At 47.4% G+C, this 25,618-nt stretch overlaps 1 protein-coding gene across 3 annotated transcripts in view; it reads right to left on the bottom strand.

Moving 5' to 3' along the window:
• Nucleotides 1-6,619: 6,619 nt before the first annotated feature.
• The window catches only part of Actr3b (actin related protein 3B), a 95,517-nt gene continuing 76,518 nt past the window's right edge, over nucleotides 6,620-25,618 (bottom strand). For 2 of the 3 annotated variants that reach the window (XM_034519097.1, XM_034519098.2), the window contains 6 exons: nucleotides 24,370-24,513; nucleotides 22,375-22,548; nucleotides 21,702-21,794; nucleotides 8,706-8,831; nucleotides 7,981-8,064; nucleotides 6,620-7,473 (listed from right to left, as the gene is read on the bottom strand). In XM_034519097.1, the coding sequence (XP_034374988.1) occupies nucleotides 7,378-7,473; nucleotides 7,981-8,064; nucleotides 8,706-8,831; nucleotides 21,702-21,794; nucleotides 22,375-22,548; nucleotides 24,370-24,513 (717 nt within the window). In that variant the 3' untranslated portion in view covers nucleotides 6,620-7,377. The remainder of the gene's footprint in view (nucleotides 7,474-7,980; nucleotides 8,065-8,705; nucleotides 8,832-21,701; nucleotides 21,795-22,374; nucleotides 22,549-24,369; nucleotides 24,514-25,618) is intronic. The other variant, XM_076913274.1, reaches the window with a different exon arrangement.

Here is a 25,618-nt window from a genome sequence, read left to right as displayed (position 1 = left end):
AATCTAAGATAAAAAGCTGTGGCCATCTGTGGCACACATGTGAAGGTGACTGCATCCAGCCATTGTGACTTCTCATTCTCTTCTAACAGCCCTTGTTAACTTCAGCTGCAGCTTTACAGGGAGGCACACATGTGCCAGCATGCCTCCCCCATGTGTCACCCTGCCTGGCACAGTTGCATGTACAGTGTTTCTTCACTTAGCGCTGGTCAGAAGAGGTCATAGGTCATAGGCATGTCTCCTCTCCTCCCCAAGTCTGCTCAGTGACTAGAGAAAAGCCTGTGGTTAAAACCTGGAGTGTCAGCTCTACCATTCCTGGGTATTTACGGGAGTCAATGCTGAAAAACTGTCAGACTCACTCAGTAGGTGTAATGTAGGCAAGGTTGCTGCATTGATCTGACCCCCAGATATTAGAATTGCAGCCAAAGAATGTCATTAAATTTTTATTTGACATCATAAACCCCTAGGTTTATAATTATTCAGTTTTAATAATTTAAAACTGTATTTCATCAATTAAAATTCTTAAAATTCCTAGTACTCATATATTAGGTAAGAGTAGAGAATACACAGCTGCTTCCTTAACTGAGACTAATTCAGGGTTTATAAAAAACGCAACCCTTTATAATACAAAGATCAAGCCGTAGCTTCTTTTTTAATATTTATTTTTAAATTTTATTTATATGTATGTATCTGTGTGCAAGCATAAAATGTGGCTGTGGAGGTCAGAGGAGAGCATCGGGTCCCCTGGAGCCGGAGTTATAGACAGTTGTGAGCTACCCCACGTTGGGTGCTGGTGGCCAAGTCAGGTCCTCTGGAAAGACAGCAAGCACCCTGAACCACCAAGCCATCTCCGAGGCTCCTTGCCTTTTTGTAAAAAAGATTTCTTTCCACCAAGTGAAGAAACTGCCAATCAGCAGTTACCATCACAATTACCTTGCCAAGCAATTTATACTTCTATTTAGCAAGCCTAACAGTAAATTTAAAAAGAAACATTATGAAATACTCTTTAATTAAGAATTACTTAACAAATATTTCTAACAGGGCAGTCTTTGAAATCAGCTGTGCACTGAACTAAGATGAGAGGTGGACCCAGCCCAACCTTCTGTAGCTGAGATAAAGGGGAGGAGCCCAAAGAAGGTGTGAGCCGTAGGCCTTTAGTCTCCCACAGCCTGTTATTCACTTAGGAAGCTGTAGCAGGAAATGTCGCCACCCTGAAACATACACCTGCAGGTCTAACGTGGATAATTTTTCCTGCCTCTGTGAGGGGACCTTTCTCAAAGCCACCCTCCAGTAATAACCAGACTGGAGGGACTACCTGAGACTTGTTACGCCAACACGCATGCTCAGTCACCTGCATTCGCCAGATCTGAAATTCAACTCTAATTTCATGATACTATTAAAATTCTTAAGATCAGAGTCATTCATATCCCCATACTCAGAGCCCAGCTTCCGCTTCGGGTAGCCATGGGACACACCTCTGCAGTAGCACACACTTCACCCGGAGCAGCAGCAATGAAGTCCCACAACTCTGGCAACTTCTATTTTCCTATTATATTTGTTTTTTTTTTTCCCTTAATCTCAGCCTGTGTGGTAACAGAATAAGCAGCTTGTGGACTTCTGCAGTTTTTAAAACGGGGCTTTTCCTGGAGTATAAAGAACAACTCTGAGCTAGTCACTGTGGCTTGTCTGGAGAAGAAAGTAAAGGAGAGAGGAAAACAGGAGGATTCAAGCAAGAGGCGGGGCTGGGGGCTGGGTGGAGAAAGAGACAGAGAGAGTCACATACCAGTCACTACTGTTTTTGTTTTAGATCGACAGATAAAGCTGTTTGCATTTATCTTGTACAACATGAGGCTCTAAAGTCCATATTCACTGTGGGACAGCTAAATCATATGATTTTTTTCTAAATTAAAGCCATATAATTTATAATACTTTTTTCTACATAGATGAGAGCTGGTGTCTCAACCTGTTAAGCAAAGCACTATCAAACCCCTTCAACAGGTCTAAGAACTGCTGGCTTATAATTCTAGGGTGTGTTAGTTAAAGACGGTATTGATCAACACGGTGTCCTGGTTTAAGTTCTGTCAAAACTTGACACAAGCTAGAGTTATCTGGGAAGAGGAGCCTCGATTGAGAAAATGCTTCAGATTGCCTACAGACAAATCCATAGGTGTTTTCTTGATTAGTTATTGCTGTGGGAGAGCCTTGGGATGGGGCTGCCCCTTGGCAGGCTGAGCATGCCTCCATGAGGAAGCCAGTAAGCAGCACTCCTCCATGGCCTCTGCTTCAATTCCTGCCTCCAGGTTCCTGTCTGAGTTCCTTTCCTGGTAGACTGTAATCAGGATGTGTAAGCCAGATAAATCGTTTCCTCTCGGAGTTGCCTTAGGTCGTGGTCTTTATCATAGCAGTAGAAAGCAAACATGAATAGTCTACAGGAAACTTCACTCAGGGCCATGGGCTTTTCCTCAGGGAAGCTCGACTTTGCAAAGTCAACCTGAACAAAACGTGTATGGGGATTTTGTTTAAGTTAGTAATATAGTTCTAACATATTCCTTCTTTATAAAGTAACCAAATCATATCGTATCTGGCAGCTTTAATCAATAAACAAAAACCAACCAAACAAACAAACCTTCAAACCTACTGAGAGCAACTGGGCCCTTAGAATACTTGGGAAATTGAGGGAAGAGGGGAGAAGGTATCATTCACCTGCAGAATAGCCAAACTATACTTACATCTCTGAGCCAAAGGGTCTTTTTGTCAGGGTTTGCAGACCCAGTTGCAGGCCAGCTCCACCTAGGGGTCTGAAAATGGAAGCAGGCCCTGGGCACCTTCCTTCACCCCACCCCCACTTCTGACATACCTCCTCTAAGATGTGTCTGGGCCAGGGTTGTAGACAGTACTGTGTAGTCCTGTTGCAGTGGAACATAGTACTCTCTATATTTTATATCTAAAATAAAATGATCTCTGGGCTAGGAAGGAGGTCCAATTGGTGCCTGCTGTATAAGCCTAAGGATCTGAGTTTAGTGCCCATGTAAAAAGTCAAGACATTGTGGCACATGGCTAGAACCCTGGCATGGAGAGAGGGTAGGGCAGAGACAGGAGGTCACTGACCAACCAGTCTAGCCAAACTGGTGAGCTACAGGTTAGTTGAGAAACTCCATCTCAAAAACTAGAGAGTGATTGAGAAAGATATCCAACACTGACCTCCAACCTCCACAGGCATGAACACACACATGTGCACTCGCAGTAACACATATACCACACACACACACACACAATCTTAATTTTAAAAAATGAATGAGTAAAAGACTTTCAAAAACAATCTTGTGGCAAATAGAACAAGGAGGCTTTAGACATTCTGGGTCTGAGACCAGGTTACGCTTGGCTCTAGTTTGGCCAACATGGGTGCCAACACTGATGCTGGAAGCTTGGAGAAGGCGAGCCTTGCAGCCGCCAGCAGAGTAGAGAAAATCAGTCACTGTGGGAAATCTAAAGCCCACTGTGTGCAGGAAGTCAAGAGCCTAGATGAGAATGCACACGGCTGGCCTGTAAGGTCAGAAGGAGGCTCCCAGGGAGGCACCATGGCTCCAGGACAGTATGCAAGCATCTTAGCTTGCTCCTCTGCCACTGTGGTAAAGCAACGACAAAAAGCAGCCTGGGGAGGAAAGGGCCCATTTGGTTTACGTGTCTCTGTCACAGTCCATCATGGAGGGAAGTCAGAGCAGGAACTGAGCAGCAGCAGAGGCAGGAACCATGGAGAGACTGATTACTTGCCAGCTGTCTTATGCTGGTGCATCTGTCCAGGGATGGCACTACCCACCCACATGAGCTGCACCCACCCATATTGATCGCCAATCAAGAAAATAGCACATAGACTTGTCCTCAGGCCAGTCTCATGGAGACAATCTCTCAGCTGAGTCTCCTTCTTCCCAGATGACTCCAGCTGTGTCAAATGGGGTGGGATGGGGGGGGGCAATATAACAATTAGGATGAAGGTGATGTGAGAAAGAAGTCTTGGTCAATGCGTAAGATGCAGAGGGTGTGGCTGAAGCAGACAGACCCGTCAGGATTTGCTGCAGTAAAGCAGCTGGTAGGTGATAGAAGCCAAAGTTGCCAAGGAGAAACCCAAGGAAAGGCAGAGAAATTTGTGACTGGATGAAAGACAACTAAAGACCCCAAATCCTTAAGTGGGAGACTGTGGTTGAGCATCCCTGTAACACAGGAAACAGCACAGGATACTGCAGGCTTCTTTCATGATGGTGGATATGGTCCATGCCCCTCAGGGTATGTTTGAATCAACAGGTAGTGCAGCCCCCACACTCTGTCCTATCCTAATACCCACAGCCATGACGTGGATGTGCTTTGTTCCCTAGCTTCATGTGCAGGAGGCTTGGTCCTCAGGGCACCAGTATGGGGGAAGGGAGAATCTCAAGAGGTGAACGGCCTTGGGGTCTCGGTTCTCTCCTTCCACAATGGGTGCTGGACATCAAACTCATGTCACGCTTATACAGCTTTTCCTCAGAGAGCCATCTCACTGGCTTGCTCTGTATCTCAAGAGTCTCCCTGGCTACATGTCTCCCTGGCTAGCCTGGAACCCATTATGTAAAGAGCCTTTAGGTCACACTGGGGCTCTGCCCTCAGAAGAGACTGAGGTAATGCCCAGAAGAGGGTCATTACGAAAGCCCACCCAGTGTTCTGTGGCTTCCTGAGCCCCAGATGCAGTCCTTCACTCCCACAATGGCATTGTGACCATCTACCATGCCATGAGCAAATGAGAAGACCCTCACCAGAGCTGAACTGATGCCCTTGAACCTCTGAGATTGGCAGCTGAACAAAGCTCTTCTCCCCCCCCCCCCCCCCCCCCCGTGAGTAGCCTGCCTCACCTGACGCTGCACGAACATAGCCATAGCCATAGCACTTAATTCACACATGCAGACAACACCTGACTTAACTCTTTCTTGGAATTTCACACTCCCGATTTTGTTCTTTTCATGAGTTAGCAACATGGCCTGTCACAGGCTCTTGTGAAGTGTGGCAGCAGCAGTAAGCTGCAACTCAGTTATACATGCCATTGAGAGGACACACCGCTCTACAGTGTACCATGCTGTCAGCATGGTAGGATGGTGTTTTACATCCTATCATGCCTGCACAGTGCCCACACGTGTAGTCAGCAGTCTGTTACAAAGCTGGCTTTGTATTGGATGATTTTTGCTCATGCATGACTGTGATGAGTATGCTGTTGTGTGTGTGTGTGTGTGTGTGTGTGTGTGTGTTGGTTTAACTCTGTGGAATATTTTATTAGTAGTGTACATGTGTATGCATATTAGCATATATTAGCATATTATCACAGCATATAGAGATAGAGGTCAGAGGACAACCTTGGGTCTCAGCTATCTTCCTGCACTAGGGGTGCTGGAGAGCAAACTCGGGTTGTTGGGCTTGTACAACACAGCTTTTACTCAGTGAGCCATCTCAAACACAACTATATCCCTGGCTGACCTAAGATCCACTGTCAGACCAGGCAGATCTCAGGCACATCTCAAACTTGTAGAGACCCTCCTTCCTCTGCCTGGTAAATGTTGAGACTATAAGCACACAAGTACTACCATTTTCTCTTTCTCTCTCTCTCTCTCTCTCTCTCTCTCTCTCTCTCTCTCTCTCTCTCTCTCAGTCTCTCTCTATCTCTGTCTCTCTCTCTCTGTGTGTCTACAGACTCAAAAGCACATTGCCAAGCAAAGTGAATGAAGTGTATATTCATATAATAAATATTCATTAAGTATTTAAGAATAATAAAGTTCATTTTAGAGTAAGAATAATTATGCTACGATAAAAGAGTTACATGAGGGGCCAGTAAGGCAGCTTAACCAATAAAGGCACATGCAAGCCTGGAGACGTGATTCAATCCCTGGACCCCATGAAGGTAAAGGAGAGAGAGAACCGACTCCATGAAGTTGTCCTCTGACCTTCACATGGGAACCCTGGCACTTGTGCTCACACATATACATACCACACATACATACACACTTATACACTATATACACACACACATACACACATACATGCACACACACCACACATATACAAACCACACATGTGCGCACACACACACACTAATAATATTTTTAAATTATTTACTGTTCCCAGGATGCAGTGTTTCTGTTTATTAGAATCTTCCATTGACTATTCTCAGACTCAGGACGGCCATGAATAACTGGAGTGAAGAATCAATGTGGAGAAAACAGAGGCCTCAAAGCTCAAACTTGTTTCCAAAATAAACCAGTTTTCAGAGAGTTAAACATGCCTCACAACTTGGAGACAATTTTAAAATAACAAGGATTCTAGAAGAAGGGAGAGCTTTGTGTCTACTAACCTACACTTGAGTGAGGGAGTCACTCAGCAGATACCAGAACACTGAAAGCTTTCCTAAGAAGGGCACCTCAAGGATGTCCCCACCCCCATCCAAAACACAAGAGGCAAGTTATCCACCCAGTTTTGGGTGACATCACTTTTAAGACATCACACACACAGACACACACACTGCATCAATCATCAATCATCTGCAAACCTATACAGACTCCGAGATTCTCTGAATGGATGGGGAGCCAAAAGAGACCACAGGGAACAGTTATGAAGGGTCTAGCAGCTTTTATTACAACAGTGCAACAGTATTTCATCCCACACTCCACACTGAACCATTGTCTTCTATAAAGCAGCTCTGGGAAGCTCATTTACACCTGTAGCAGCTCTCACACAATACTGGTGAGTGCTAGACGGCACACCACCTCAACATGTGGTCACTTCCCAGCATCGAGCCTGCCGTTTTGTTTGCCTGTACACACATCAGAACGTGCCTCACAGTCAAGCACTTTATTACAGAACTCTGACATCCATGAACTCTGTGACTACTCATGCTTAGTGTTAGCCAGTTATACCAAAAACCGTAAAATACAAAATGATAGGAAATATAAACATCAATTTGTATTTCAAGTTTATAACATTTTATTTACAAAAATAGGCTGGGAAGGCCAGGGTTCCTCCACCCTGCAATCTTTCCTGGGGAAACCACTTGCATCACGTGTTCCTCGAGTAGTTTCTAGGTTGCAATACACTCCTTCAGAGCTACACTTGACTAGAAGCTCAGGTGAAAAGGAGAGAGAGTGGGAGGGAAGGGAAGGAGTGGGATGGGAGGAGGGCCACCAACAGTCGCACCGGATAAATGGCTTTACTGGGAAAATCGTGCCCGGCCCCACGCGCTGGCGATGAAAGCACGCTGCTCACACACCGGTTGCACACTGCTATGTACAGGAGCCGCAGCTGCTCTGAGTTCTGAAGGACACTTATTCCCCAACAGGACACTGTCAGACAATGGCTCCAACACAGACACTAGGACATGACTCCAAAGACGGGGTTGTGGCGGCAGATGCTGGGGCCGTATTCCTCATAGTCCTTCTTGGTGTGACAGACCTGAAAGAACTCGGGCTGCAGGAAGAGCAGCGGGAGGAAGAAGATGAGCAGGTGAGAAGACAAAACCACTGAGCAAAGGGGAGGGGCTATCCTTATCCATAGGTCCCCCTGCCAATCACTGTACTACACCTGACCAGGTGACAAACCAGGCAGAAGTTTATTTCACTTTTAAAAACTCACTCGGCCATTCCCAACACTGGAAAGCAACAACAAATTTACTCAGTTTCCCTAAGTGGGATCAAATTTGTGTCAACCTGAACTGAAAATAACTGCTAACAAACTCGAGGGGGAAAATATTAATAAATAAATAAAATAACCACTGGGAAAGGACAATGAGCAGGGTGTTTGTTAATGAGGCATATAACTTAAATGATAACTAAAATATTCTTACATCAAGCAGGATTTATTTTGCCTATTTAAATCCATGCAAACAGGATGCGTGCTAGTGCATGTTCGCAGGCAGTATTTATCCAAACTCAATGGGGAAGCACAAATGACAGAACAGGCTAGGAAGAGACTTACAGTCGAGGCAAGCATAGAGCCTCCAAACCACACGGCGTAGCGCTGCATGTGGTGCGTGATCACCTGCACCTCCACAGGCTTAGGCTGCAAAGAGAAAGCAACTGTGTTTAGTCTGCACAGAACATCCTTCAACCAGTGTGTCCATGCCAGACAGTGACCTCCTCCAGTGATGGCCTCAGCCGCACTGTAGTGACAGCCCAGGAGATTCAGGAAAGGAAGTACTCAGTACAGCTGAGACACCCCCCCCCCCCCCCCGCCTCTTCTAGTACTAAAACACACAATTAACCTGATAGCTTTACTCAAACACATCACATGCCTGAGAAAGGTCAATGACAAAGTGAACCCCCAAACACTAAAACAAAACAAACATTGCAACGGGCCCCTCACTTCAGTGAGCTTTCTGCTCCCTCTTCCCTACCAAAGTCCACCTCAGGGAGAAGCCCAGGCAACACCCAGAAGCTCAGAGTTCTACTTGGCTGAGTACAGCCTGGCCCCCTGCACACAGCAGGTACCTTAGTGAGAGCATCTCCTCACCATAAGCCCATCTTTTCTCTGCAGCACCCGGTCACACACACTGATGCCTGATCTTGCAAAAGGGGGTCTGAGTGGTCTTAAGGACATCCTCCCATGAACTCAGGCATCAAACCTCAGCTGTCCCCCACTCAAGCTTGGTTCTCCCCCACACTGCCATGCTGGAGGAGAGCACCCCGCACATAGCCTCCTACCTTTATCCTGCCCCCACTGAGCTCTTCGCTCAGCCTTAACCTGGCGTCCACCACTCTTTTCAAATCTCTCTGCAGACGACGTCCAAAATCTCTGAACATTGTAGAGCCTCCAGAAAGGACGACATTCTGAAAGACCAAAGTGAACAGTGAGAGGCCTTGGGTGAGACCAAGCTGCCTGTGATGGTCCAGTCGCTGCCCCACAGCAAGACTGCTTATATAAGTAACACACTGATAAAGACGCAGACACTAACTGCAGCATGAGCACAAGAAGGCAGACTGCTGCTGGACCGCCTGCAGCAGCCCTTCCACACCCCTCCCCTTCCCTGAAGTCTGCACAGTGTCCCCTTGAGTCCTTCACCTGAGACCTTTCACTAGCCAGAAAGCACAGGTTTGCTGTGTCTGCAAAGACTCGTTACAACTGCAGAGACGTGGGGAGGTTGGGATGTTGCAGCTCCAGAGGCAAGTTGCCTATCTCAAGCTAGCGTTAGCCCCTGAATAGCCACTCCTTGTCCACCTCTGTGTCAGAACAAACATCCTATGACTAATGTATAAAAGCCTTAATAAGCTATTATCTTAGAAGATCTGTAGTTTCCACCAAACCAAAAGCTAAGACAGTCCACAAATAGCAGTTGAGGCCTATAGAAAGCCCCCCCTCCCCCCCATCTTGCTGTATCTGCTTCTCTTATGTATTTTAAACTTGTTTTGATCTATAACTTTCTTTGTTCTGTAAAGCTCTGAAATTGCTCCCACAATGGAACATGGAATCTGGGGTAACCTCAATCTCCATTTCTGGGCCTTGGTCACTTAAAGTGGGATCCAGAATAAGCTCTGATTTTCTTTAAAGGAGAAAGCTGCCCTTTTTCATCTACAGGGAGAATCAGAGGGAGCCTGCTGCAGAATCTTCCAGAGAAACTTTCATACTTCCTCAGAGACCTATAAAAAGGGGCCTGTACTCCTGCTTCATGGGCTCATTCTCCTCGGAGCTCTACCATGCTGTCTGTCTATGTCACTAGGGCCTGGACTCCCCAGTCTCCAACATGTCTGGCATTCATAACTGTCCCCTTGAATCCCTCACCTGAGACCTTTCACTAGCCAAAAGGCATAGGTTATATATTTTTTTCTTGTAACAGTGGTGCCACCAGTCATTTCCCTGGTACTTCCCCCACTATAAGCAACTGAAAGCACACAGCAACCCATACCAGAGCTCCCCCTGCCCTGGGGCAGACACCTGACAAGAACCAAGAAGCCAGAGAAGCCACATTAACTGACACGCAGGCTCCACAGAGTAGCCAACAGGGCCTTCCGCTCAGACTGCAACCCCTTCAGAGTGGCACACTCTGAAATCACCTGGGGAACATTTTCAAATGAGTCCTCCCTCTGCCCACAGCCCTGTGATCGCTCCAGCCTCTATCAAGTGACTATACCAGCCGTCTGGTGGGTGAGGCAGGGTGAGACTCATTGAACTGGCTGGCTGTTGCAATGAAAGATAACAGGTCTATTCTCTCAGGCTACAGAATATTATTTAGGACAATGAAAGTGAAATTGCCCTCATTTAACTTTCTGACAGAAAATATCATTTGAGAAAACTATAAAGAAAATAAAAACCATCCTTCAAGGAGCCATAAGTCCCCACACTTGCCTTGTGTAGCTGTAGGGCCTGCAGCCAGGCCCTCCCTCAGCCAGCCAATCCCTCACAAGTTTATGGGAAAGGGATATCATACAGACCCAGGCCAGAGAGCCCAGGTTATGCTGGGTTTGTTCTGTTCACTGTTACTTGCTGCCAGTGAGAGGTGGCCAAGCTGAGGGTCACCTCTGCAGACGTTAAGATCTGCAGAGCAAGCAGTAGAGATGGAGGCAGAAGAGCAGAGCCATGTAAACCACCTCAGATCTAGTCTTCTGCCTTGGGACAATTTCCAGTTCCAACATGAGTTTATGTAGATATTTCACCTCTGATCACCTACCCACAGCCTTAGGAAACCCCACAAGAAGCCCTCACTGCTTCAGGAGCTAGGCTGAGGACCTGTAGGAACAACACTGGCAGGCCATGGCAGGGCTAAGCCACGAGCCACGAGAAATCACAGCTGGCAGCCACTGTAATCTCCAGTCAGATGTCTTTGAGAGGGGCCTGAAGGGAGCTTGTGGGCCACATGTGAAACACTGAGGCAAACCTTCCATAGCTCCCCAGTAGGGAGAGAGAGGTCCTCCAAGGCACTGTGACACTGAGCTCTTGTTCAGGGGCTGTTAGCAGGGACGAACCTTACGCACCCTGTCACAGAGCATTCTCAGGGATACCTGAGGGACACTGTGACATCGTGCAGAGGAGGGGGTCTGGCTGTCCTGCCAGCCCCAGCTTCACAGGTCTTATACCCGTCTCCTAGGCACTGTGAGTCGGCCACATGCACTTCCAGGTGAAAACTTTGTTTCTCTTTCACGCGTCGGGGCTGGGGTGGGGTGGGGGATGTTTGTAGATGAGCACGCGGTGTGTTTGGGTCAGAGGGCAACCTCAGGGGTTCTCCTGACCTTCCACTCTGTCTCTTGCTCACTGTATCCTCCAGGATGGCTGCCCCATGACCTTCCAGGGACTCTCCTGTCTCTGCCTCCCACCTCGTTTTAGGCGACTAGGATTAGATGCAGATCACCACCCTAACCTGCATTACGTACACGGACATGGCGAGTCTTCTACCACTGCAGCATCTCCCCAGCCCAGCCTTTCACTCTTTTTCATGTTTAAAGCAAGCACAGTTCATTTTCTTGAAAACCTGAGATGAACATTGTTAGTACGTCCCAAATATTGTTTCTAAAATGTCTTTCTCTAGAATGACAGAAAGCTCGTATCTTAAAATGTGATTTTTACATCTTTAAAACTCTTTCAAAGTCATAGGCCCCTTTAAGAATCTTTACATTTAGAGGTACGAAGCCCTTCCTCAAGCCACAGAGTGTTCCCATTTTGGCCCATGGTCTGCCCAATGCTACTTCAGGTGTTTGGTGGTACATGGAGTTTAGTGTCTTTTCCCAGTGATAGTGCTTGCTAAGGAAAGAGGCTATGCCCCTGGCTGACACAGTGCTCCCCTGGCTGACATAGTACTATCTGGTTGTCACAGTACTCCCTTGGCTGTCACAGTGCTCCCCTGGCTGACACAGTGCTCCCCTGTCTATCAGTGATCCCCTGGCTGACACAGTACTATCTGGTTGTCACAGTACTCCCCTGGCTGTAACAGTGCTCCCCTGGCTGTAACAGTGCTCCCCTGGCTGACACAGTGCTCCCCTGGCTGACACAGTACTATCTGGTTGTTATAGTACTTCCCTGGCTGTAACAGTGCTCCCCTGGCTGACACAGTGCTCCCCTAGCTGACACAGTACTATCTGGTTGTCACAGTACTTCCCTGGCTAACACAGTACTATCTGGTTGTCACATTACTCCCCTGGCTGTCACAGTGCTCCCCTGGCTGTCACAGTGATCCCCTGGCTGTCACAGTGCACAGGCATAGAAGTCTCTAAGAACATCTAGTTGTACAAAGTGCATCGTGTGTAAATGTGTGTATAAATATTACAGCCACAGTGAAGCTTAGGAAAATGAAGTCCCTGAAAGCAGCAAGAGGTAGAACGGTAACAGTGACCTGAGAAGTGCCACGTTTTGAGAGCCCACTGGTTGTCCTTACTCCCCTGAGTCGTCCTAGTTCCACTCCCTGTGAGCAGCCATCTGTGTCTAGAAGGCCCACAGACTTGTTTGTGAGCTGACTTTGTTGAGGCAGAAAGCTGATCAAACACAGAATGGGAGTTAAAATGTCATTCAGTTCACATAGAAGATCTTGGTGCAAAAGCTGAACTTAATGGTGATTCTATCTTCTTCACAAAGGATCACTGTGGGGTCGGGGGCTGTGCATACGGCCTGGTAATCATCTCAAGAGTTCATCATGCTAGTGACCCAAAAGACACTGATCATTAGAGATTTGCAGTTCTCACAACACAACTCTGGCTTCAGAGACAGACTGCACTGCAGGACACTATCACAATGACACCTGCATACCTAGAATGGCCATTCATCTTTTCACAGGAATGTCACTCAGGATAAAGAGCCTGCCTAGAATGCTCTAAACCCTGGAGGTCAACCACAGCAACAGCAAAAATTCCTATTCACTTAAAAATAAAATAAAATAAAAAAAGACTGTTAACAGCTATTTTAGTATGTTTAAGTCCTGTTTTCATAGAAAAGGGCAAATAGCAAGCAAGCATCTAGTTAACATGATGACCTCTCTGCCCCTCTTCCCGGTACCTTCTTATATAGCTCCCGACTCATAATCCTCCTGTCTCAGAGGCTATAGGTATATGCTACTTGACCCAACTTACATCATGAATTCGTTACACTATTTTGTATGTGAGAACATTTCTTAGCACAGGTGACTTGTAACACGGGTGGATCTCCTGTGGACACTGGTCAGTCACTTCCCTCACACCTCTTCTAAACACCCGAGAGCATCATGCTTCCTCCTAAACACTTCAGATGTGTGCGTACTAAAACTGCCCCACAGCGCAGCAGCTGTCTTCAAAGTTCCTTTCCTATCTTGTTACCTTGCCTTTTAATAACTTTTCCCCTCCAGTCTAAGACCCAGCGCAATTTTACAATGACTTGTCATGTCTCTGCAATGGATTTCTTAATTAAAAAAAATAATAATAATCCATTAGGGTATGAAGGAGACGTTCACCAGAACACTTCTGAAGTGCTGTAAGATCTGGGGTTGCCTCCAGGGGTGGGACGCTTGGACTTCATGTGGCTTCTCTGCAGCTTTGGAGAGGAAGCACTGCACAGAACACACATGGCACTACACCATAACAGTCACTGGGGTGCCTCCCTGGGCAAGAAGAGCCTCTCCAGGCAAGTGGTAAGAAAGTCACTGACTTCCACATGCCCACTCTCATCCTACGTCAGACACACAAGTTACCTCAAAACAGACCACAGACCTAGATAAAGAGTTAGAGACACATTAGTCCCGAAGTTAATTAATGATATATAAATGTGTGGATTTTTGAAGCTTCAAGACATGGGGGTAAATTAAATCTTTAGATGCTACATAAAAAGTAAAATGCTTAGACAAAGATAAATAAATTGAACCTCATGAATTAAACATTTCTATTCTTGTTCAAAATGCATTTCTAAAAAAATTAAGACAATCCATAGACTAGGCAAAAGATATCTGCAACACACACACACACACACACACAGCCTCCTGTCATACCCTGGAGTCCTCTCCACAAGCCTTCACCACATTCCCTGACGACACAGAGCCCTGTGCTGGCTAATTTTGTGTCAACTTCCCACAGGCTAGAGTCATTTGGGAAGAGGGCACCTTAACTGAGAAAATCCCCTACCAGACTGGCCTGTGAGGCACTGCTGTGGGAAGACCCAGCTCACTGGTGGAGGGGGGGATCACTCAGCTGGTGGTCGGTGCTATGAGAATGCAGACTGAGCAAGCCATGGGGAGCAACCAGTAAGCAGTCCCTCTCCATGGCCTCTGCTTCAGGGCCTGTAATGGAGTCTGACCTGACAACTGTAAGATGAAATAATAAACATCCCTTTCTTCCTCAGGTTGTTTTTGTCATGGTGTTTTCCCACAGCAACAGAAACCTAAAACAAGTCCTACACAGTGAGCCACAGGCTCCCTCCCTCCCTTCTTGTTACACTGTCTTCCTTAACTCTTACAATGGCTCTCTCCCTTGCCCATTGGCCTGCTGCCCCCCTCCCCCACACACACAGTATCATCTCACTCCCTTGCCCGCTGGTCTGCCCGCCCTGTCCTCATCCCATGCCCCCCCTCACACACACAGAGCATCATGCACATGGTGGCCAGGATTCTGTCCCCATTCGAGTGGCAGGCAACACCAAGGTCCTGGAGTGATTACCAGCAAGTACTCTAAAAACCAATGAGGGAATGGACCTCACAATGCTAGGACAGCCCCTAAGCACTGCCACCACCATGCCACCGCCACCTCAGGGCCTTCTTACCATCTGCCTCCCTTGGCCAGACCTCAGCCTCTGCCATGGACCCTCAATCAGCCAACCTCGGCTGAAGGGGCATCTCTTCCCCTGCACCTTCACAATACACAATCTCCACTGGAGTCTCATAATCAAAAGTAAAAGTCGGCGTGCCCTCAACTGCTGGAAGTCAAAACAAATCAGTTATTGCAGTCATAGCACAGAATTTCCCCTCCCCCTCCGTGGGATTAATTCAGCTAATTCAATTTATAATGAGAAGGCTAGGCTGATTCCATGACAGACTTCAAATGGGCAGTTAAGGGGACTAGGCCTAAGAAGTGGGCAAGTCCGACCAAGTCAATTATTAATAGAAAAAACCCAGGCTCCAGTCTTCAAGCCCCATGATGGTTCTGGATGCCTAGAGACAGAACAAGACAAAGCTCAGCTGCCCTGGAATTCTGTGCTTGAAATCGAGCCTTCGAGCTCACTTGGTTGCCTCTCTATGTTGGTAATGGGAGACCCCAGCGAGCTGCACTTCTGCAGAACAAAACATGCTTTGTGTTTACGTACTATCTGAGTCTGGGGTGTCATTCTTCATTGAATCACGGACCCTTACAAGTATCCCACCAAACTACATAACTGCAGTGTTGTCTCTGAACTAAGTCTAAACTAATACGGACTCCAGTTCCCAGCTGTCCCACCTGCTCAGCCTGTTCTATGACCCACAGCCCACCACTTTCTCTCCGCCGTCCATTTTAATTCTCGAGGTTCTTCCCTGCTGATCGGCAGTGTCAACAGTAACAACACCTCAGTGTTACGGTTTGCATGAGAAATGTCTCCCACAGGCTCCAAGGCTTGGATACTTGGCTGCAGCTGCTAGCGCTATTTTTGGAAGGTGGTACAACTTTGGGAAATTAGGGTCCAGTTGGAAGAAGCTGATCTCGGGGGAGATGGCCTTGACCTGCTTCTTTTTCTTTCTTTGCTATCTGGTTGCTGATCTGCAAGAAATCAGCTGCCACCACACAGGCTCACTACCACACGCACACCACCCACTGCCAGGCACACCCCCCTTCCCGCCACCAGACACTCCCACTGTCACAAAGCCGCCCGCTTTGTGACAAAGGATCCCTTCCCTGACATGATGGACTGTGTCACCTTAAACTGTAAGCCCCAGGATAAACCCTTGTCCATCAAATGCCCTTTTCAGGCATTAATCAGAGAGGCAAGAAAAACACATGTCAGCCCATGTGCTGCACACTGTTTGTCACATGAGCCTGGTGTCATTTCATGGCCCGCTTACCCTCTTGTCTTTTAAAGGGCCAGCAGATGGAAGTTAAGCAACTGCCCAAAGGCACACAGCTACAGAGCCGAAGACCTGAGTAACTCAGAGCTTGGGAGAACAGGAACACAAATGCTTACTTAGAAACTAAACCACCCAGCCCCACACATATTCCCTAAGTGTCAAAGGCTGCTGTGTGCCTCTACAAGCACTATGTAGTTGTGTCAGCCAACAAACCTGACATCACAGCACCCCTATGTGAGCCTGGCCCCAAGCAAGCAAGGCTAAGAAACTCGGGAATCAGGCATCGTGGTGCGTGGCTTGGCCAGTACACAGGCTGTCTGCTCTGGAGCAGCCGCTCCTGACCGTGAAGATGGAGATGGTGCTTCTCAAGAAGCCCTCAACAGGAGCTCAGAGTGAGTTTCTCTGCGGGGACCCCAACAGAAAACAAACATTCTTCTCTAACAAGCAGCACATTTCATGCGCTCCTCCAATTCTGGGTCTAGCAATCCTCTGAAGACATTTTCCTGATACCCAGGAACTGCACAAACCCACTTAACATTGTCATTGAAAAACCTAAATGTAGTCATAGGCCCGGTGATGTCAGAAGGCATCTTAGCAAGGGATCTGATCTTCTGCAGTCGGCAGGTTCTCAAAGTGGAACCACCCAATTCCAAAGGATCTGAAATAGAGCCGGCCCCAGGTTAGCTTAGCGTATGCCCTAAAACATAATGAGGTGAAGAAAACATGTGATATAAGTCCAGAAAAAAAAAGTCAGCAGGGTCAGAAATAGCAAACACTCAAACATAGGAAACAGCCTGTATTAAAACAGACTTCATGAACAATGGTGTTTTTGGAGAGTTTGCACTGTTAAGGAATTTTTTACAACACTGTGCTGAGTGAACACACTGGACACAGATATAAATGTGACAGGACACATCCATCCACCTTCTTCTCAGGGCAGTAAGAAAAGTTCAGCAATAACCGATAATCTGTGATACAAGTGACTTCTGCTTTCTTACATGAGTTTCTGGTGCACCTGAAGTTTACCAGATTAGATATAACGACCTTTGCCTACCTACAGAGTCTAAACTTCTTACAACAGCATACATTTTACATCCTAATGCTTTGGCCACTCCCTCCCTCTGTTTCTCCCTCCCCAAGCGGCTCCGGATGTATCTACCATCTACTGTGTCCCTTTGTTCAGTGTGAGGGTATCAAGTGTTCATGAAACCCACTGTCTTGTCTAGATTTAAAGAGCCCTTCTGAAATTACTTCCCTACCAAAAGTCTCCATTTTAAGTTACCTTCACAAAGTGTGCCTTCACTCTGCAGTAGAGGATGCCACGACACAACATTAGACACATACACACAACCTGTCAGCCTCCTGAAGTTTAAGTCAGAAAGGTTTAAAATAGAAATTCTTACCACCAGCACGCTCATTGTTAATATATAATATGGGCTCGGGGTGTGGCTCGGTGGTAGGGGGCTGGCCAAGTGCAAACACTGAGTCCCATTTCCAATATCTGCTCAAAAGAGTAACACAACACCAAAACAACCATACTTCCTGCTCCTGTTACAGCAAAGCATCTCACGATTGAGTTTGAATTCAGTTTGACAGACACATGGTGCCACCTATGAGCCATCATGTGTAACTGCAGGTACAGTGTTGAAAAACCCACTCAGGCAGGACCTGGTCTTGCTGGACTGTAATCCCAGCTATTCTGGAGTCTGAGGAAAAAGCACTAAAAGCTCAAGGACCACCTGGGCTAAAGAGCAAGTCTGAGGTCACCTTTAGCAGTTTGTCTTGTCTCAAAAACAGTTTTAAGGGGCTGGGGATGCAGCTCAGGGCTACCACAGCACTTGACAACATATACCAGGCCCCAGGTCCAATCCCTCCCAGTACAGGAGAAAAGGAGGACACTTGCAAACCATACGGGGTTCCCTCAGTTCCATCCCCTGTGGGTCAGGAAAAAAGCAGCATATGTAGAGACGGGCTGCCTCTCCTCTCTTGCAGTTTAGATGTCACAGTAGCTACAGGATCGGCTGACAACTAAATGTGTACAGGATCTGAGAAAACCCCCGAGTAACATGCAACCGTGCAACACCCAACCACATCCCTGTTGAAAGCCAGGCAAATGTTCAGGGCTGGCTCTAGAGGCTGCAGAAATCTGCAGGAATCTACAGGTATTTGCATTACTTTGGCCTCTGTACAACTCCCCTCTCAAAGCTGGTTCTGTGGGGGCAGTGTGACCTAGCAGGCCCAGGGACAGTTGTCTTCCAGTGTTCTGAGACTCTCTTGGCTTCGAGGGTGACTGTGTGTGTTGAATGGCTACTGTATCACACCTGGTGACTGAAGCACACAGGAACCCAAGTGTTGCTAACAGTAGGGGACATGCTGCTGAAGGTGATGACACAGTCAGTGCTTCTCCATTTGGGTCACTGCACCTCCTTTCCAAAGTCCTCAGGGGCCCTGGGGACAAACTCAATCTCTAACTCTGCAAGGCCAGGTCTTCCCTGAGAGCCACAGCCAGCACAAGGTGGCACACCCCTTCCCTCCAGGCCCCACGTGACCTGGCCTTGGGCAAACCTCAGGTTCCTCAGTCACTACTGTGTGTAAATAAATATCAGGCCCAGGGATGGCGAGTCCATTTCTACCACATCACATGCTGCTCCTGGCCCTGCAAACAGACTCTCCTTTTAAAATAATTTTTTAAAGCTATGTGTATGTATGTGTACATCTCTGTATGTGCATGTTCACACATATGTACAGGTGTCTGCAGAGGCCAAAGGAGGGTATTGTATCCCCTGGAGCTGGGCTGTAAGCTGTTATGAGCCACCCAGTGTGGTTGCTGGGTCCTGTGCAAGAGCAGTACATGCTCTTAACTAGTAAGCCCCCTCTCTTTGTTTTGGTTTGGATTTTGTTTTTTTCAAGACAAGTTCTCTGTGTCGTCCTGGCTGTCTTAGCACTTATTCTGTTGACCAGGCTGGCCTGAAACTCACAGATCTGCCTGCCTCTCCCTACCAAGTGTGGACCACCACCTCCCAGAGATTATATTTTAGTTCTCATCCTTGTTGGGTTCCCTGTTCTGAGCAGGTCACGCCACCCTGGAGGTCTAAGCTGTCCCACAGTGTAGCCCTTAGTCCAATATTGCTACTTATATCTATATCAATTAAAATTAAACAAAAATTTATGTCTTCTTGTTACAACTATACATTTGAAAGATCAGCAGCCACATGTGGCCAGTGGCACTGCCCTGGATGCCACAGCTGCAGACACGTCCACTGTGGTACAACCCCACGTGGGGAGAGCTAGCTCCAAGGAGCCCCTGGTGTACCATGTTCAACTCAGGCTCCTGTAAGTCACCATGCTCATCTCACTACATGCTGTTGAATGCCTCCATCCTGATCACCTGTGCTGAGCCCGGCAAGCAGCCAACAGATGTCGCTCGGTGAGAGATTATGATCATCACTTATCATCCCATCCCTGCAATAAAAAAATCCCTGAACGCAGCCATGACCAGTTGTTTACACCAGGCTTCCTTTCCTGCTAACACAAAAAGAAGCCTTACTGTTTTGGAATACATCAGCAGGAGGCACCGTTAAATGCTGTAGGTAGAATACTCTAGAAATAGGTTTAAAAGTTCTGTAACTGTAAAAGCCAGTGACCCTGCCCAAATCCAAGCAGCTGCCTTCCCTCCGCTCACATCTTGGACTTCCGCCTGGGTTTCACTAGAAAAAGACTATTTGTAACGAATGCTGGGTTGAGATGCAGCTCGTTCGTGGAGTGCTTGCCTGCAATGACTTGCATCTATCCCCAGTACTGACGGGGAGAAAGGAGAGAAAGAGGATAAAACACCGCTGGTAGATATGTTTTTCTAATTTTCTGCTTCATCTATTGAAGATATCAGAACTACTCAACATCAACACATAAGATACACAGCCTGCTCACCCTGTACCATGCTGTTCTGATTTAAAAGGTGCTAAGATAATTACTACACTAGACCTGATTCAAGCCACTAGTTACAGAACAAGTAGGGTCTTTTCCCACCTTCCAAGCTAGTGTCAAAGCAGGGTGACAGACATCTCGGAATGCCACCTTCTCCCAGCCCTGCTGCACCCAGGCTTCAGGAAGGGTGAATTCCGTATGCACCCCTAGATCCCCACCTCTGTGCTCAGATTCTGTACCAGGCTGGCCTCTCCCACACCAGCTCCACAGGCCAGGTCTGACTGGCTCAGAAGGTACCTTCCCAAAGCCTGCCTTGATCCCTCTAATTAAAAGCAAGCTGCTCATCCTTCAATTTCCATAATTGCCTGGTTCACTTTAATGCCATTAGTTTGTAGTAATTCCCATAAGTTATTTCAGTATTTTCAGCTTTTTGATCAATTCCTGACGACAAGCACACTACCACATACATATTAAATCTCCTTAAATTTAAGAATGCATCTAGTACCAGCAAGCACTCCAGACACCTCACACACTAGAGGAAAAGACACCCAATTACATGATGAAGCAATTGCAACCGCTCCACCTTCATGCAGAACAGACAAATTACTAAACACCAGATGATCCAAGAATGGACTAGCTGCGGATAGCAGCTGTCAACCTAGCCAAACCCCAGAAATGCTTTTAATATGCTGGTGCCCACCTCCTCCCTAGCCCAGGGCCCCGTTCTTTCAAAAGATATGTGGTATCTAATATGGACTGGAGCAGCAGTTAATACATTGTGGTTAGGCACCTTTCTCTGTTTAATATGCAGATGCCTAAGTATGCAGAGTGTAATGTGAGATCATGAAGCTTCGTCAAAGGCTTGATGCACACACGCACATGGTAGCTGAGGATGAAGAAATGATGCACACACGCACATGGTAGCTGAGGATGAAGGAATGATGCACACACGCACATGGTAGCTGGGGACGAAGAAATGATCCACACACGCACATGGTAGCTGAGGATGAAGGAATGATGCACACACGCACATGGTAGCTGGGGACGAAGAAATGATGCACACACGCACATGGTAGCTGGGGATGAAGAAATGATGCACACACGCACATGGTAGCTGAGGATGAAGGAATGATGCACACATGCACATGGTACCTGGGGATGAAGAAATGATGCACACACACACGGTAGCTGAGGATGAAGGAATGATGCACACACGCACATGGTAGCTGAGGATGAAGAAATGATGCACACACGCACATGGTACCTGGGGATGAAGTAATGATGCACACACGCACATGGTACCTGGGGATGAAGGAATGATGCACACAGGCATATGTGTCCTTACTGCCACGCCAACCTCAGCACTGAGCCTAAACACCCACCAAAGAATGAGAGCAGCCCCCAGAGCCCAAACAGGGCAAACCTTCCTCTCTCAGTCAGTGTGTATGGCTCAGACTGTCTAACTCAATCCAGTTTGACAGTCAAAACAAAAAGGCAGCTCACACCAGGCATGGAGACACAGGGTTCGAAACCCCAGTGCTAGGGAGGGGGAGGAGACAGTCACCAGCATGTGCTCAAGCAGAGGAGGGAGGGGAGGGAGGAAGAAGAGAGTTTTACAAGTCCCTCTGCTGCCTGTGTCATATTCCCAACACCCCACTCCTCCCCTCTCTGAGTCAAAGTTCTCCGTTATACACTACTGGAACGTGTCCCAGAGCAGAACAGCGATGAGGACACGCTAACAGCTACAGGCCTTTAAGGTGGGAAGGAAGTCAAAGCACCTTACCCAAGAAGCTTATACCTTATACAGCGGTCGGCGCACATCTATGGGGCAGTTCTGTATGACTTCATCAACGACATCCGAGGTAGACTCCATGAAGTCTGGGTTGGCAAACTAAATTTTATACAAATATGAAAGAAACATTATACATCTTCTCAAATAACACCAACTATTTTCAAACAAAATTCTAAGACTACATTTTTACTTTTAGTTATGTGTCTGAGGGTGAGTTTGAGCATCTGAGTGCGGTGCCCACAGAGAGCAGAAGGGGACAGCATACCCCCTGGAGCTGGAGCTGCAGAGAGTTGTGAGCCAGTTCACCAGCTGGGCATTCACGGATTTTACATGGACAGTCACAAAACACTGTCTTAATCCCACTTTCATGCAGGGCCAATGCACACAGTCCTTGAGGTTAGTGACTGCGTGTTACCACAGGCCCCTTGAGATCAGTTTCTAATCCATTTTCTCCTATTGCTCTTCAGAGCTCTTCCTCATCTCCAGGATAACCCCAACCTTAACTGTTAAAGCAGATAAGTCTATGGCAAGGCATGCCAGGCAGCCACACTGCAGCAGGAACCACCATGTGACACAACCAACTTGCTCACTGGTCCCCTTTACTGAGAACTGCTCCTTGTGCACACTAGGGGGCAGCATCGCTCCACACACGCTACTCTCGTTCGCTGAGCCATCTTACCTCAGGGTGAAAGAATATTTCTGGACCCAGGAACCTTTCATAACCAACATCTATAATGAACTTCCTCTGGTTGATCGCATTGATCCCCGTGTACTGTTTGATCCACTTCCGGGGATCCACGTCATACTTAGCAAACTCTTTGACAATATCAGGGCAAATGTAACAGTATTTCTCCTGTGTGTACACAAAAAGACATGGCCAAGCATTGATCAGTACCAGTGCCTCTGCCCTCTGACAAATACACAGGAACCCACACCTTACAGACACCTCTGAATTCGTCTCTGCTGACACTGTAACTCTTATATGGCTAGACCACCAATCATGTGCCCCACTGTCTTTCAGCTTAAACATGGCTACACGTGAACAGGTAAGCCTGCTCTCTCTGCAATGGTCATGCATCACTATCATGTTCTCTTAATTTTGTTGCCATATTGTCTGAGGTAATACCTCTCTATAAAGCATCAGCTCCTTGTCTCCACCTGGACTTTTCTTGCTGCCTCAGATCCCTGTCAGGTGCCAGCCTCACTGCTGTCCCTGAGACCAGCAAACTAAGCTTGGCCCATTCTAGAATGCAGAAGCCAACTGCATCCTAAAGAGTGTGTGTGTGCATGCGTGTGCAAACCTAAGGGAGTGTGATCTGTCCTCCTGTTAAATGTCTACTTGATCCCCTGACCACAATGTACCTGAAAATGTACCCTGCTGGTTAGGTATTCTAAGTCACTTGATCAACACTGAAGACACACAGTGGATGAAGTACTTAGATCCCTCTCAGAGACAGACTAGCTGAGAGTTAGACACTAGGCAACTGAGTCACGACATAAGTTGGCAGCTACTGTAGACTAAGAGCAGAATCGGGCAGAAGCACTGGGGTTGCCAAGAGATGGCTCCCACTGAGGAAAGGAAAACAAAGGCTGAGGGGGAACCTTGGCAGTATTTCAGTCTATAAAAAAGTCTGAGGACATCTTTGCAAACCTTTCCCCGCCATGGATCAGCTCTTCCCTCTTTGCTTGAGTACTCTGAGTCTCCCCAGTCCTGGGCTAGCCCAGGCCCACGAGGCAGGGACAGGTGACATTCTTTCTGTAGGAGCCAGCCCTCTATCTGCCCCATCTCAAAAGGATCATTCTTAACTAGTATCAACCAAAATTCAGAATTTTGCCTCATGCTTCCTTGTATTCAACTAACCTCCAGACACTTGACTGAGAGGAAACAGCAGGAGAGTTACCCCTCTATGCTGCAGCTCAGAACCAGAGCTGTGTAAGGTCACATGGCACGCCCCACCTCAGACCCTTCTCCAGATCCCTCCTCCTCTTACTATATAATAATCAGCTTTGAACACTCAGGAAATCTCTTGCATTTTGGGGTGTGTGTGTGTGTGTGTGTGTGTGTGTGTGTGTGTGTGTGTTGGTTTTGCTAGCTGAGAAGAAAAATTCCTTTTAAAGGTCTGTAACTTCCATACCCACACCAATACAAAGATGGGTGAGGTCAAGTAGACACTCTAAATAATGACCTAAGAGCCACTTCTGTTACTAAGTTCACATTTTCCTGTCACTGTGCTAGCATGTAACTGCGGTCCGGAGACATGCGGTCTGGACTGGCAGGGTTCTGAGGTGTGTTCTCAGGGCACAAGGCAGGCAGATACACTGAATTCCTGACAGCTACTGCTGCGACTCACCTCCTAATTCTAAACAGAAGCATGGAGGGAGACGTCGAAGCAGCATGCAGCTAATTGAAGGTTTTGTTTAATTAGGCTCCAATTAAACGATGCTCTACTCCACACACCGGTGGCTCAACACCAGCTACCAAGCCGCTCTCTGTGTAGGAGAGCACGTCGAGCCTCAAGTCCCCAGCACACTGAACTCAACGGCAAAACAGTCAAGGCCCACACTGGGGGGGGGGGAGGGACAGGAAGGGAGCAGGAGGGGGCAGTGGCACTGAGGGGCCCAAACACCATTCCTCTCTCACCCCCAAACCAGCCAGGTTCCCTTCTGTTTTTACCTTAATGGCTTTTGCGGTCTCCAGTGACTGCTCAGGAGGGATTCCCACCTCCCTCTCCCTTAGCAGCTGTTGAATGAAATACGTAATATCTCTACCTGCAATTGGGATGTGTTTGATGCAGCTTCCAATTACATAACCTTCTGCCTGGAGAGGAAGAGGAGGCAGGACAGCCATGTCAGTAACCACAGTCCAGAGCCCGTGCACACAGGAGGTCGGTCCCCAGCCTCACCTTCCCAGATGCCTGCCCTTCCGAGCACTGAACTAGCATTTAATGGCTCCCTCTTGTGAGGTTCAGTAGCTAAGGTCTTTTTAAATGACTGCATCTGCAGTTCCATTAATATTTAAAATTCTAAATGACTCCAGTAGCCTGAATCTCCATAAGCAACCAAAATGTTTCCATTAGGAACATGTGGGGAACAGCACAGGATTGTTCATTTCTAAGAAGCTGCTGCTGCCTGAGGAGTAAACTCGACAGTAATGCTTCTCTCTAACTAGACTTGACAGTAATGCTGTTCTCTAACTAGACAGAACAGGCTTGGTCAGGAGTACACTCGACAGTAATGCTGTTCTCTAACTAGACAGAACAGGCTTGGTCTGTGCAGTTAAAGCAACAATAAATAAAGCTCCTCCTAATTCAGAGTTAGCAACTGTGGAGAAGTGCAGAGGACTGTGATCCCCAAAGCCTGGATCCAAACCCTGGGTCCAAGGATTCCAACCTCCAGCCCTAGTGTGGAGCAAATACCCCGGGGGTATTTATAGTGTCTGTGAAATAAAACCCTGCCTGTCAGACATGTATTTTAATGGCAGACAGTAAGTGTTCGAGAAATGGTTCTGTCCAGCATACTGAAAGGATTTAAAGAAGCTAACCAACCGGTGCCAGCTGAAGACCAGAGCAACTTAGGATCTGGATTCTCCCTGATGCCTTCCTGAGCTACTAAAGGCGTGTCTGTGAGGGGCCTGTGGGAGTCCACAATAACTCTGCTATTAACTAGCAGGACTGCCCGGAGCCTGGCGACCCATCCAGCTTGTCTGCAAAGACTCGGGTGTGGGATGCTTGGTGGTCGCTTTCACACTCCGCACTTTGTGGCCTCTGTGCCACAGGGCCCAGGGGAAAGGGAGGACATGAAGTAGAACCACAGCTCTATGGGGGGTGTGTGTGCGTGTGTGTGTGTGTGTGTGTGTGTGTGTGTGTGTGTGCGCGCGCACGTGCATGTGTGTGTGTTAACAAAGCTTGAGGGGCTATGCAGTT

This window comes from Arvicanthis niloticus, chromosome 15 (genome assembly GCF_011762505.2).
Source record: "Arvicanthis niloticus isolate mArvNil1 chromosome 15, mArvNil1.pat.X, whole genome shotgun sequence".
NCBI classification, from domain to species: domain Eukaryota; kingdom Metazoa; phylum Chordata; class Mammalia; order Rodentia; family Muridae; genus Arvicanthis; species Arvicanthis niloticus.
Note: the sequence above shows the minus strand (reverse complement) of the source record. Positions and strands in the feature narration are given on the sequence as shown.